Raw genomic sequence first — 13673 nt, 5'->3', positions numbered from 1 at the left:
AAAAAATGCTTTTAAAAATAATAATAAAAAAAAGTTGGCCACAACCACCCAGTCACATTACCCCCCACCAAGCCACACCCACAGAACCGGTAGTAACAAATTTTACATTTCATCACTGGCTTTAAGTCTCAGACTTCCTAGGGGTTTCTTGTCCAAGTGCTATATAGATCTGACCTTCTTAAGTTTTTAAGATAAGCCAAGGTTCACTAAGTTTAAAATATAAGATTAGATCTCTTGTCTCAAATGTTAGATTTCTGGTTCTTCCTGTAGCTTGCTTTTGAAGAATGGGAGAAGAGAGAATGGGTATTCCCCATTAAATTTTGGCTCCAGCACTATCAGTTCAAGGTCCTAGCTAATCCAACATTCATAATGATTATGCTTAGTGAATGCAGTTTCAACCTAAAAAAATGTACACACCACTTTTAAAGATGTATTCAATCTGTCTTTTCAGTGATGGAGAATCACTGATAGATAAACTCAAAACAGTGGGAGAAGGTATCACTTTTAATGAGGTTAACTAGAGTTTCCTCCAAGAAAATGGGTTATTTTGGGGGAAATTCTGGCTTTAATCTTATTGACAATTACCAGGGAAGGGTGAGCAGTTACAGAGAGCAGGCAGAAAGAGATTGAAGTGATTATCCTGATCACAGTTACTACTGGCCCTCTGGTAGCTAGTTCCAAGGAAGAGTGGCTGTCTGGAACTAAAAAAAATAATAACTCTCTTGGCATATGTCCTAACCCTGTACTAGTGCTGTTCTGTGTGTTTCTTCAACAATACGACGGGGGTAAACATATTTTTCTCAATTGGAGTATACTTGAGCAGACAGGCTCACTCCTATCTGCGGCCCCTCCCACATGGGAACTCTAGAACTCTTCCCTTCTAACCCTGGAAGAACCTATAGCCAGAACAGCTTTAAAGCCTGCCCTGAAATTGCCATAATAATCCCCTCTTATTAGCTTTCTCTCTGCTCCTTCCTGGGGGTGAAATCTAAGAGGATTACCTTGGCTTTCATGCTCAGAGACTTCATACAAGGTTGCCTATCTCAGAGAGACGCACCTGTCCCATGCCACACAAGAAGCCAGTGGAGACAGAGGGCCTAGCCGAGGGCAAAGTGGAGGAAGGAAAACGGCCTGCCAGGCATGACAGTGAGTCCAAGGACAGCAAAACTGAAAACCCTGCCTCTCAGGAAAGCTCACAGTCGGGCCCTCATACCAAGCACAGCAAGAAGCATGAAGATGACCCTCATGCAGCTGCAACCAAGGCCTATTCCCCTTTCCTCAACAAGGTCTTCGGCAAGGTGAGTGAGGGGCTGAAGAGTAGGAACAAGCAACCTTCTGAAAACCTCACCAGGCTCTGTGGGAGGCTGCGTGCCCCAAATAGGACGGTGAACAGCCTGTTGGGTGGGACATCAGGGTGTATAATTGGTAAAATTGATGAGTCAAGTCTCTGCAAGGTTTAATACATCCGACCCTCTTCAACAGCTGAAAAAATGCCAGCAAAGGACAAGCTCCACACGGTTGCTTTAGAGAGGTCCGTTCTTCAGTCCATGGGCTGGCAGAAAAGCATGTTGGCTTAATCTTTATTCTGTTACAGGAAGAAGGCCAGAAACGGGGGCTCTTCTTGCAGATTGCAATGCAGGACAACTTAAGGAGAGGAACTGCTGGAGTCTCCCATCTTTGTTCTTCTTACCAAGCATTCGGTGCTGGCAGGAAAAACAACACTAATGACTCTATCTTAGCATGCAATGAGCCAGGGCTGGGTAAGCATAGGCAGGTGATGCTTGGAACAGCCGGTTAAGCCACTTGTCAAGCTGCCTGGCTGACAGATCATTGGCATGGCTCTACATTTCTGACCTGTCAACAGTTTTTAGACACAGGTCCTGTTTCATCCAGCCATACCCATTACCCACTGATTTATTATCTCTTTATCATTATTGCCTTGATGTTGTTCCTCCTCTGTTGCTGCTGCAGTCACTATGGAGCACAGTTTGAGGGATGAGGGGGACGAGATTTCACTTCTATGATGCCTTCCCACTCCTTCCCCCAGTTCTTCACTTTCAGCCATGCCCATTCTCCGCTGCAGATGGAAGATGCCAGGATGACAATATACAGTAGTGGTGGGGTTAGGTGGGTGGGCTTTCTCTTGGCATCTGGAATGGAGAAGATCCTGTTTGCCAGTATTCCCCTTCCTACATATGTAGTAAAATTGGAGGGAGGAATGTGAAGTAAATTTAAATGATTCAAGACCTAGTAAAACCATGTCATTAAAGTCTCCTCTTCCGTATTTACTGAGTTATTCCTTGACTATCCATTTAGCCTAATGAGATTTAAAACATCCATGGGTTTCTGGTGGAGGTGGCAGAGAATGGTGGGGTTGGAAGTGTTGTTTCACTGTCCTCACCACTAATGCCAGTAGAATCCTGGGAAAATGCATTGAAGTGCCTTGGCATCCAAGACTGATGCTTCCAGCAAAATGTTTAATATGCAAGCCATGTGAGACCCTCTAGCTATTACTCTGGTGCTAGTGATATAGAGGGAGAGCAACAGGGAGGGCAAGGAGCGTTATTTCCTCTCTTTAATAGCAGAGCTCATGCTTTGATGACGACTCCTTAGTAGCTAAAATGACTTTACCTAGACCTAAGAAATTAGGAATGTTTGAAGTTTGTCAAAATAATCACTAAATACTCAAACACACATACACACAAACCCAAGGGGAAAAATGTAAAATGATTTACTGTTGGTATATAGTTTCAGAAAAATCATCCATAATGTATGTAGGTACTTCAAATTTATGTTGGTGGAACTGTGGACAACATGAAAGATCATTTTATCATGCCTGATACACTTGTAAAAATCCAGAAATCTGGGTTCAAATACATGCAATATATGATATAACCTTGGAGTCAGATTAAAATATTAAATATAAATGTTATTAAAATATAAATGTGTCTATAACTGTTGTCAAGATGATTGGAAGCTACTTTAGAATCTTTTCATTTTTCTTTTCTATTTTCTTCACTTTCTTATTATTACTACCGTACTTGTTACTTTATTCTTCTTTAATTCAAAATTTGTATTGTTTTTAATTCTATTGAAAAAAATTCAATAAAAACCATTATAAAGTAGAATTCAAGAAAACCTAGATTTTCCAATCAGAGTCCCTTATGGCTTAAAGGAAAGAAAAGTTAGTGATGAAATTGGGCAATGAAAAATAAATATGGAGAACTTGGAAACAGTAAGTTCCTGAAGGGAGAACTACTTTCATCTTTGAACTGAGATTATAATTCAAAAGTAACACTAAAACAGGAGTTGCAACAGATTTGTCTCTTGAGTGAATTAAGAGTTCCTCACTTTTGAAATGTCAATGCCAGAAATAAATGTTAGTTAATCTAAATGGATTTCTCGTATTGCAAGTGTTAGCTTATTTCTTGGACACTGCTAGTTTTTGCTACCTACCTGCTGCATTAGTTTCACTTTAGCTTCAACCCTTGTAAGAAAATAGTTTAAGCAAAAGAAGGTTCAGCTCTTCTACTCAAATAACAGCATCTTTATGTAAGCCTGGAGAGTACATGCAGCATTCATGGAAAAGAATGGGATTTATTAAGAATCATATCTTCCCTTAGAAGACTATTAGAAGAGTAATTTGGGGTTCCAACTCATGCCGGGGTTGCACAAGAATAAATAAAAATGAAATCCAGACAACTGTGAGGAAAGGAGAAATATTTATTCCCCAAAGCAAAGCGGTTTGCTCTGGGGGGAGCTGCAGAGAAAATGGAGGAGAGAGAGAGAGAGAGAGACTTGTTTTATAAGGGAGCTTATTCTGGATGTGGAAATGTGTATGTGTAGATTCTTGTATGTGTAGATATGTGTAGACACTTGAGGGGCATGAGTGTGTGTAGCTACATGTTATCTATGATGTTTATTCTTGTGAACACACAGTTCCGCTGGGAGACCATTTTAATTAAATCTATTTGTGTTTACAGACTTTAATAGGTGGATTAGGTCCGAGTAACTTATTTGAGGATTTAAGGAAGTTTGAGTAAAAGATTTTTCCCCCTTTTTACTTGATTAACTTACTTTCATCTTGACTGCCAATTATCTAGAGGAGACGCTGATTCTTGGTCCATTGTGGATTCTGTTAATGTTTGAGGGAAGAAGGAGACAATATAAGGAATAAAATATATTTTGATATAAAACTTCCCACAATTGCATTCCAATGGACAAAAATATACCTAGAAGGCAAGTCAAGAAGAGGGGATGGATAATTACTTCAACGGAATTTGACTTACACTTTCAGCAGTGGTAATTTGCAAGAACGCGGGGTTTTTTTTGTAACTAAGGAAGCTTTCACTGGATTTGAAATACTTAGCCTTTTAATTTTCCAAAGCGGTCTCTTGCTGTTGAGAAATTAGTACATTTCCTGCAAAGCAATTTTTTAAACCAGCAGGCAGTAAGGGTGGCTGGGTGGGCATAGGATCCCTCAAGGAGGGACTGAAGCTCCGTGACAAAGCCTCCATTTGCATGCAGCCTGCAGATCCCAGGTTCAGGAATGGTGATGTGAATGGTCTGACTAATGGGGCCCTGGAGAGCAACCACTAACCAAATTGGGCAATATTGGGATATATTTTATCTAAAGTGACTTTGAGGTGGAATGATCATGATCTACCCTGGCAATTCTGCCATTATAATAAGGCTATGTAGCTAATTAACCAGAGTGCAGGTTGAGTAAGTTATAAAAGAAGAAAGGAGTTGGGCCACCACCTATACATGCATGCATATTCACAACTCCTATGAAAGATCTAAGCTAATTTACATTTAAATTAATGTTTAATGTTACAATATGGTTATCCACTAATACTCCCCAACTTTACTTCTTCTTCTGTTCCATACTAATCAGCAATTGATTGCTGAATGATACTACTGTATAGGCAAAGCTTCAGTGAACAGGCAACAAGTAATCACAGAGCTCTAGCAACCAGAACAGGCAGAAATTATGCAGGGAAAGGGTTGCACCCACTTATGTTCTAAAGAACAGAGGCATGATCCATTGAACACAGACGATCAAGTTTCCACTGCTAATAAAGACAGCCTGTATCTGCTGCCTTGTTAGGCCAGAAAATTGCATTAGCTTGACCAGTAGGTAGACAAGATACAGGGAAATGCAGTCTAGTGATTTCCAAGATGATCTTTTATTTGGAAGTACTTCAGCAGTCTTTACTTCAGGAGAGGATGAAGCAGCAGCTTCTGTTATGAGTAAAATCTTTATGCGTTGCTGCCTTATAGTCACCTGGAATGGTGAATTAAAGTAGATGTACCTATGGGCTACCAAGATATGAGCAACCACTAGGTGGCAACCAAGAGTTAGAGTTTGCTGTATTTCTTTGGGACCATCTAGTCTAGTGGTTGTGAGGACTCCTGTGACCCAGATACAGCATGCCTAAATGAAAACCTGCAGAAGTGAGCTTGATCTCCAATCCATTTAATCCAATTTTCAGCAGATTAATTTGGGAAGGGATTTCTCCCTGGGGTGGAAGTATGTAAGTATTTGGGAGGGGGGTGTTTTAATGTCCTCAACTCTTTATCCAAGCTTTCCCCCATGTCAATCAGAGATGGGACTTTTGAGGACACTTGTAGCGAAAATATGACTTTAATAGTAAAACAATGGCCATAACTGAATTTTGTATATATCTTTTTCTTCTCGTTTAAAAAAAAATAATCCTCCCAGTGTCTGAATAGTCTTTTTTGGGGAGGAGGGGGGCTTGCTCTACTTTGTGTTTTTGTCTAATGAGACTTGAATTTCAATAAATGTTGGAACTTTTCACAAGTTGAAAATTCCTCTTGTTTTTCAATAGCCTAGTTCTGGGTATTTTCCTCATGGTGTTCCTCACCGACATTCGTTGTTTGAAAGATAAAATTGCTATTAAAAGCTATTGAAAAGTAAAAGCTGGATCCTCTCTTCCTGGATCCTGCGAAAAACATAATTTTGTACTGTGTTACCAATCCAAAGCTACCAGCATTTATTTTGGACATGTTTTCTTCAATTTGTTATTTATTGTTCATTTAAGATGCTTTCTGAAAACTTCTGCTCACTTGGGACTTCTTTTCATCTTATGCAGATTACATTAAACATTACAGAGATAGTCCTTTTTTGTAATGGTGCAAATTCCAGAGACAACAAAAATGTTTCTCCCCTTTTTAATATGCTTTTCAGCTTTGTAGAACTTTTTGAGATTTTCCTGCAGTGAAAGCAGTAAGAAGGATTAACCAAATCAGCTTCAGACTGGGAGATCCTGGCATCCTGATGGGATTTGAACACCTCCAATCTTTCCATAGGCATAAAGGAGGCTTTTTCAGGGACAACGTGTCTCTTGGCAAATTCTTCTTTGCTGGTAAAAAGCTCTAGTAAAGTTTCTTCAGCATGCTAAATCTTAACTTTATATGGCTGAAACTATAATAAAGGTTACTTATTAATTTTCCCTCCCTTCTTTTGTACATTCCCTATACTCCTCACTTCCGGTTTTCAGGTGGTAAAGTGGGATATGTTGTTATATCACCTTTTAGTTTTTGAAGAAAAGATGAGATATATATATAATAGATATTTTCTCTTTTTTTCTCTCCTCCTCCTCCTCTTCTTCTTCATCTTTTTCTAGGAGAGAGAGCTTTCCACATTGGAACTGGATGGTGAGTTGGCAATGTTTTGGGAACACGATGGGGTGGACTTTGGATTTTGGCCATGAGGGGGAGATGCAGTCCTCACTTTTTCACTGCTGATCAGTCAAAAGGATTTTTTTTATGGATTTACCCAGATCCCAGTCTCCACTTCCATAACTTTAGTTCTTTTTCAGTGTCCATTTTTGAGAAGACTTAATTAATTTAATTAATTTGATTTAATTATTTAGAATTTCAAATAGTTTCATCAGACCAAAGAATATTCTAGTTTGTGATTTAATCAAAAATTAGTTTGTTAAGTAAGTATTCCAGGCATTTTTTAAGAAAGGGAGTGACCAATGGAGGATGAGCAGTTCTTGATGGGCAAGTAAAAATATGAGACAGACCCAGTTTAGCCATTGTCATTTATTCTGGCTATTTATGAATTGCCATCAACTAGGCAAAATGCATAAATCATCAAGAAGTTTCCAGACCTGTAGCCAAATGAGTCTTGTTGCAAAAAAAAAAGGGGGGGGGAATCCAAATTTTAAAAACTTTATGATGTTGTTTACAGGTAGTGTTCATGTAATGACCACAATTGAGCCCAACATTTCTGTTCTAAGCAAGGCAGTTGTTAAGTGGGTTGTTCTCCATTTTATAACTTGTTTTAGCCACATTTATTAAGCAAATCATTGCAGTTGTTAAGTGAATTACGCAGTCATAAAGCGAATCTAGCTTCCCACGTTGACTTTGCTTATCAGAAGCCAACTGGGAAAGGTTGCAAAAGGTGATCACAGGACTCCAGGACACTGCAATTGTCATAAATACATGCCAGTTGCCAAGTTTGATCGCATTTTGATCAGGTGACCATAGGGGTGCTGCAACGGTCCTAAGTGTGAAAACCAGTTATAAATCAAGTTTTTTCAGTGATGTAACTTTGAATGGTCACTAAATGAATGGTTGTAAGTTGAAGACTACCTGCCTATCAATAAATATTATCTTAAGAGCATATTTGCTTTCCTTTTAGAATTTTTTTCTTTTTTGTTATTTAAGGAGGAAAGATGGTAAAGATTTATATTAGAAGACAAGAAAGTACAGAAAGGAAAATCAGTGATAATAATAATTCTTTATGTATAGGACTTTATTAAGGTAATAAACTGACTCTCCTGCAAACTGTAAATGGTCATGATAGTTCCATATTAGCCAACATGGCAATTTTATTTGTCAGAATGATTATGACAGACACATTATCCAGGCAGTACAGCTCTACAAAGATTACTTGTGCTTGTTAGCTTAAAGCAGCGGTGTCAAACTTGATTTCATTGAGGGCCGCATCAGGGTTGTGTTTGACCTTGGGGGCTGGGGTTGGCGTGGCCAAGGTGGGTGTGGCCAGCTTGACATCACTCATGTTGGGGGCACCTGTGGTAGCCCGAGCTCTCTGTCAGTGAAAATGGGCTCCCAAGCTCCAGTTTTTGGCTGCGATGTCCTCCTGCAGCCTGTATGCCCCCCCCCCGAACTCCATTTTTCACTGGCAGAGGGTTGCAGGAGGCTGTTCCGGCTGAAAACGGAGCCTGGGAGGGCCGTAGTCGGTCCTCCCGAGCTCTGTTCTTGCTCGCAGAGGCATTGCAGACCAGTCCTTCGCCATTTCCAGGATGGCCCCATGGGCCAGATCTAAGCACCCCGCAGGCCACATTTGGCTCATGGGCCTTGAGTTTGACATCCCTGGCTTAAAGCCAACCTCTCCAGTTTCTGGCAACCTCTGAATGGCCGTGGCTGTAACAGTCCCCAAGGGCACGCTTGCCTTCCAAGGCCATGGGTCTTTCCTGAATCCCCAATGGGAGAACAAAAGTCAAGGCAGGAATCTTTTCTTCATGTCTGCAAAGGTGTGTGTGTGGTTTGTTTGTTTGTTTGTTTTTTTTTTGGCCTTTCCTGGCAGAGCTGCTAGATGCTTTCAAGGAATTTGATACGGATCAGGATGGCTTCCTCAGCTACAAAGATCTGGGAGATTGCATGCGAACCATGGGCTACATGCCCACAGAGATGGAGCTACTGGAGGTCTCCCAGCACATCAAAATGCGCAGTGAGTTGAATATTTATGTGCTTCTCCAGGTTCCAAGGCTCACAGTCAATAATAATCAGAGGATGGAGTGCTGCTGACAAGGATGCTGAGGTAACCATGTCAGTATCAGGTCATTTCTCAGTCTCAGTATACAGGTGTCCTGATTTAGTTCGCAATTGATAATTTTAGTTGCAGTTGATAGAAAACTGCTTAGGATTTTGAGCAGCAGATAACATGAAAAAATAATTAAGAACTGGTTGTAAAAGACATCTAACAATTCTTCAAGTTTCAGGTTCTTTCACGAGTCCCAATTGCAATGCACAATTGTATCAATTGAGTACGCATACAGTATATGCATCATTTTTTCTATATATGCTGGATATGTTTTGGCTCCATCCTATACATATGCATTTAAATGTGCAAAAATAAATCCCAAATCAAAATGAATTGCATGACTTAACATTTCATAGTTCATGTTTGGTAAGAATGATATTTTCTAGAATCAAATTGGTTTTCTAGTATGTTTTTAATTAAAAGAATAAACATCAGCTTAGATCTGAATAATATAATTGGTCTCTGGCTGCTAAGCTATTGCTTTTTTTCCTCAGTTGTATGCAAAGTGGCTCTGCTCGGCTTCCATTTTCTTCCTTTTCCCACCATTTCTACTGACATACCCAGGTGCTGTTTCCAAAAGTGTTTTGAGTTGCAGTTATTCTGTGAACTATACCGCAGACTTGTAAAAGCTCTGTTTAATTTCCATAAAAATCTTTTAGGGGAAAAGTGATAATAATTTTTGTAAAACTCCTGCTTCCGAGGTCAGTGCAAGAACTTTGAAGAAGCAGGAGTGGGTATGAGTGCAGTTCACCTCAGCAGAGAAATGTGATGTATAGACATTACATTACATCATATTTATGCATAGGGATGAAATGTTATTTAGAAGATGTAAATTAGATTCAGAGTTATGTTCGTAGCTCATTATATTGCTTCTTAAATTACCCATAAACCATTTCAATAAAGTTGAAGAAATGTTAATCTCCAAGTAACACTTTCAATCATCATGTTACCCCATGTGTTATTTTGTTTTATGGAACTGATGCTAAAGGAATAGTTATAAACTGCTAGAGAACAGGTAATCATGTAATCACAAGAGCATGCTAATCTCATTCTTTTTCTATAGGTATGGTAAGAATTTACAGAGTTCTGAAAGTTAGCTATTGTGGGAAAACAGAATGCTAGATTAGCATTCTGCTTTTGGTCTGTTCCAACTTACTAAATTTATATGAAACTCTTAGTTTCATATAAATCTAATAAATAAATAAAATAAATATATTGAAGAAAGGTAGTTTATATAACTAGTAACACCATATCCTACCACATTCAAAAGTGCTTCTTCCATTAATTGAACTAATCACTTCTTGTTATCTTTCCTCTTAGTGGGAGGGCGTATAGATTTTGAGGAGTTTGTAGAGATGATGAGACCCAAAGTGCTTGAGGAAACAGCTCATATGGTGGGTGTGAGGGAGCTGAAGATCGCCTTCCGTGAGGTATGATAGCCAAGTTATGAACTGAATATGTAAAGTTGTGCTGAAACCCACGCATGATATTTCCCTAATTATTGGTACTAAATTATTTTATGAAATGGAAGAAATGAGGCTTTGGTTAGAAATATGCTTGCCCCCTTAGGTAGAAAATACAGCACACAGTTACTGTATGCTGCTACTTTATTATTGGAAAAGAATTAAGTTAAATAACAATGGTCATTTAATTATTTCAAGATGTGAAATATGTAGAACGGAGACACTTATTGAGTAATCTTACCAGGGATAGAGAGGGGACAACTGAGGGAGAAGGGGCCCACTTCCTAGTCCTGCTAAACTTATGCTGATAAGACTGAAAATGATGGAATCTGGGGCCCTTACTGTGAATGGGACGGAAGACACTAGGTTAACTTTCTGGGCCATTTCAAGAGAAGATACGATGCCATTCTTACCTTCTACATGTCATCCAACACATCGGCCCCCTTTTGCCTTAGGAAGAGGCCCTAAGTTTCTTTCCATATGCCATTTGCTACATCAGCAAAATGCTTGATTATATAAAAATAAGATATTCAGATGATACCTGTCTGTCTACCAGTCTGGAGATGAGGCAAGACATTTTTATTCTTCTTTCATTTGCTTCTGTATTGTAGAAAGTCCATTTTTTCCAGAAAACCAACCCTTTAATGACATCATTCATAGTTCCAGACTTTTCAAAATACTTCTTTCCTGGAGGCTAGTCCTTCTATGATATCATGTCCAAAGACTTTTTTCCTTAAGCATTATTTTTATTTTCCCTCACATTTCCTTTCGAGTTTATTCAAAGATCTGGCTAGTTTCCAAAAGCCTTGTGTTGTCTGTACGTAAGACAACCAGATGAAGCAAGGCAAGGAAAAGCAAATGGTTAAGAAATTGTTTGATTTTCTTTCTGTGATCAGGAAATGAGTCTGATTTCTGTCAGAGCAGAGCTCAACCAAACTCAGGTCGAAGAGGAAAGGAAGATAAAAAATGGGTGGCCACACAGTAATTGATTAATTAACTTGAAAACTTCAAGGACAATCATTAATTCCATGGCATAGTCACTAAATATTGTTGCTGATATCCTTAAGATTTATATTGACTGTTTCTCTATAACTATCATTAAGTGTTGTACCTTATGATTCTTGATAAATGTATCTTTTCTTTTATGTACACTGAGAGTGTATGCACCAAGACAAATTCCTTGTGTGTCCAATCACACACAAGGAATTTGCCAATGAATAATTCTATTCTATTCTATTCTATTCTATTCTATTCTATTCTATTCTATTCTATTCTATTCTATTCTATTCTATTCTATTCTATTCTATTCTATTCTGGCATTCTGCACCCATGATAGTCACAATCTTATCATGATCTCGGTCAGTGGCCCTTGAGCTACATGTCTCCTTTGCACTCCAAACAGGGTTGCAACAGCTTGAGATTGCATTTCCAAAAATGGTAGCAATGTCCATTTTATGCAACATGATTTTTTTTAATTATTTTTTTTTCAAAAATAAAGGAGGAAATGGGAGGGAGAGGTCTGTGGGAAGGAAAACTGCACTGCTATTAAATCCCCTCTCCCTCAGCACACAAAATTTCAGTGTTGCAAAGGAGTTCTCATGCTGATATTATTCTTGTGCAATTATCTAAGCACATGCCAACTGTCTGTCATTTAGGAGAGAGAACAGAAAAAATAGCAAGATATGAGAGTTTGAATATGCTTCAGAAGAGGAGGTAGAGGAGGAAAATAAGAATGGAAAGATTAGATGGAGAATAAAAAAGAAAGGAAGATTTATTGATAACTTAGATGTATAAAGATGGCCTGCTGAAGATAGACTCTGAATAGCATGCAATTGAACCAATACAACATTTAAAAATAGGAAAAATAAATATATAGAAAAATGTTAAATTGAAGATAATAGGGAACAATATGCTGTAGTCAAGACAAACTACACACCAGTAGGCATGACACGAATCTCTCCCAGAGCTTGGGGAAGGAGCCAAGTGTTTAAATATCATCTCAATATGAGTAGGCATTCCAAACCCTTCCAGGGAGAAATTGTTCCAAAGAGCTGGTGCCGCAACAGATGTTTGAGTGGGAAGTAAATACAGTCAGTTCTCAGGCAATTCCTTCTTTCTCTAGTTTGATACAGACGGAGATGGAGCTATCAGCAGTTTAGAGCTGCGCCAGGCTGTGACTGCTCTCTTAGATGAGCAACTCAATGCCCAAGAGTTGGATGAGATCCTGCAGGATGTAGATCTCAATGGAGATGGAAAAGTGGACTTTGATGGTGAGAAAAATCAACACATGTTTTGTTAACTCTTTCCCCTTAAATACTGCATTCTTGAAAGGCAGGATCTGTTTTCTAGAAATAAAGCATTATGTCAGAGACAATTTTTTTTTAATGTTGAATAGATGCATCTCAAATAGTGCAGGACAGCATTGGCTGGATTGTTTAAAGAATGCCTACCAAATTAAAGAAATAGTCTACCGGTAGAAAAGCTGCAGGTTTCCAGAAATGGATAGCACTGCAACTGTAAGTTCCAGTAGGAGCCATACAGTAATCATCTGTTTTCAATTGTATCTATAAAGATATGCACAAGTTTGAACTAGAACTCTTTCATTTTAATGCATTTAATGTGCAGTAAAAAAATATAATCCTTTCCTACTCATTACATCTTTAATGGAAGCAGAGATTGTGGCCACTGCTTGCTTCCCTTTGAAGCTTTGTATGGTCTGTAGTCAATTTCGTAACTACTGGTACTAGTTATCAGAGAATATGGGCCAATTTCAAAATTCATGGTTGGATAAGGTTGACTATCTCCTTTGATCATCTTTTGTATATAAGTAGCAGCACTTTTTCCATGGAACATAAACTAGAACTGCAACTCTGAAACATATTGTGATCGCCAAGACATGAATCTATTCTAAGGACCTATCATAAACACAGTCAGGGAAAGATGAATTTTGGTAGGGAGGAGGGAATTGTGCCAGGAAACTAAAATAACACTTCCACAATATAGTTCATTCCATACATGAAGGAATTATCACACTGATAGGCTGTAATGCCTGTTGTGATTTTCCCAAAGACCAGGATGCAACTATGATGGTTTATAACACTACCCCTCTTCCTAAGGCCCACTCATGCTTTGGATCTTTGTCCCTTGCCTCATTCTTGCCAGAAAGCTATGATTACACATCCCTCCTCTTTTACTAACAACCACCCACATCATTGCCAGAATAGAGGGAATCGAATAGACCCCCTGAGACGGAGACATTGATTGAGAAGAAAATGAGAACTCCTCAGAAACATGATTGATGACGCTTTCTGTCTCTTTCAGAGTTTGTCATGATGCTGTCATCTGTGTAACAAGAACCAGAGGAGAAGAATGGGGATGTCTTTTTGTTT

General features: G+C 38.8%; 1 protein-coding gene across 1 annotated transcript; it reads left to right on the top strand.

Moving 5' to 3' along the window:
• Positions 1–1048: 1048 nt before the first annotated feature.
• CABP4 (calcium binding protein 4) lies at positions 1049–13673 on the top strand. The gene is made up of 6 exons (XM_070957185.1): positions 1049–1298; positions 6651–6681; positions 8585–8728; positions 10142–10251; positions 12407–12554; positions 13606–13673. The coding sequence occupies exons 1-6, from the start codon at positions 1065–1067 to the stop codon at positions 13632–13634; spliced, it is 696 nt and encodes a 231-aa protein (XP_070813286.1). The 5' UTR covers positions 1049–1064; the 3' UTR covers positions 13635–13673.

Source organism: Pituophis catenifer, unplaced genomic scaffold (genome assembly GCF_029215685.1).
Source record: "Pituophis catenifer annectens isolate HBS135680 unplaced genomic scaffold, rPitCat1.0.hap2 SCAF_1, whole genome shotgun sequence".
In the NCBI taxonomy this organism is placed as follows: Eukaryota; Metazoa; Chordata; class Lepidosauria; order Squamata; family Colubridae; genus Pituophis; species Pituophis catenifer.
This window is presented reverse-complemented; position numbering and strand designations above follow the sequence as displayed.

Coding starts and splice junctions, on each gene's coding strand:
- CABP4 (XM_070957185.1), top strand. CDS start 1,065: ATGCCACACAAGAAGCCAGTGGAGACAGAGGGCCTAGCCGAGGGCAAA. Junction 6,682..8,584: donor TTCCACATTGGAACTGGATG/GTGAGTTGGCAA, acceptor CTTTCCTGGCAG/AGCTGCTAGATGCTTTCAAG. Junction 8,729..10,141: donor CCAGCACATCAAAATGCGCA/GTGAGTTGAATA, acceptor CTTTCCTCTTAG/TGGGAGGGCGTATAGATTTT.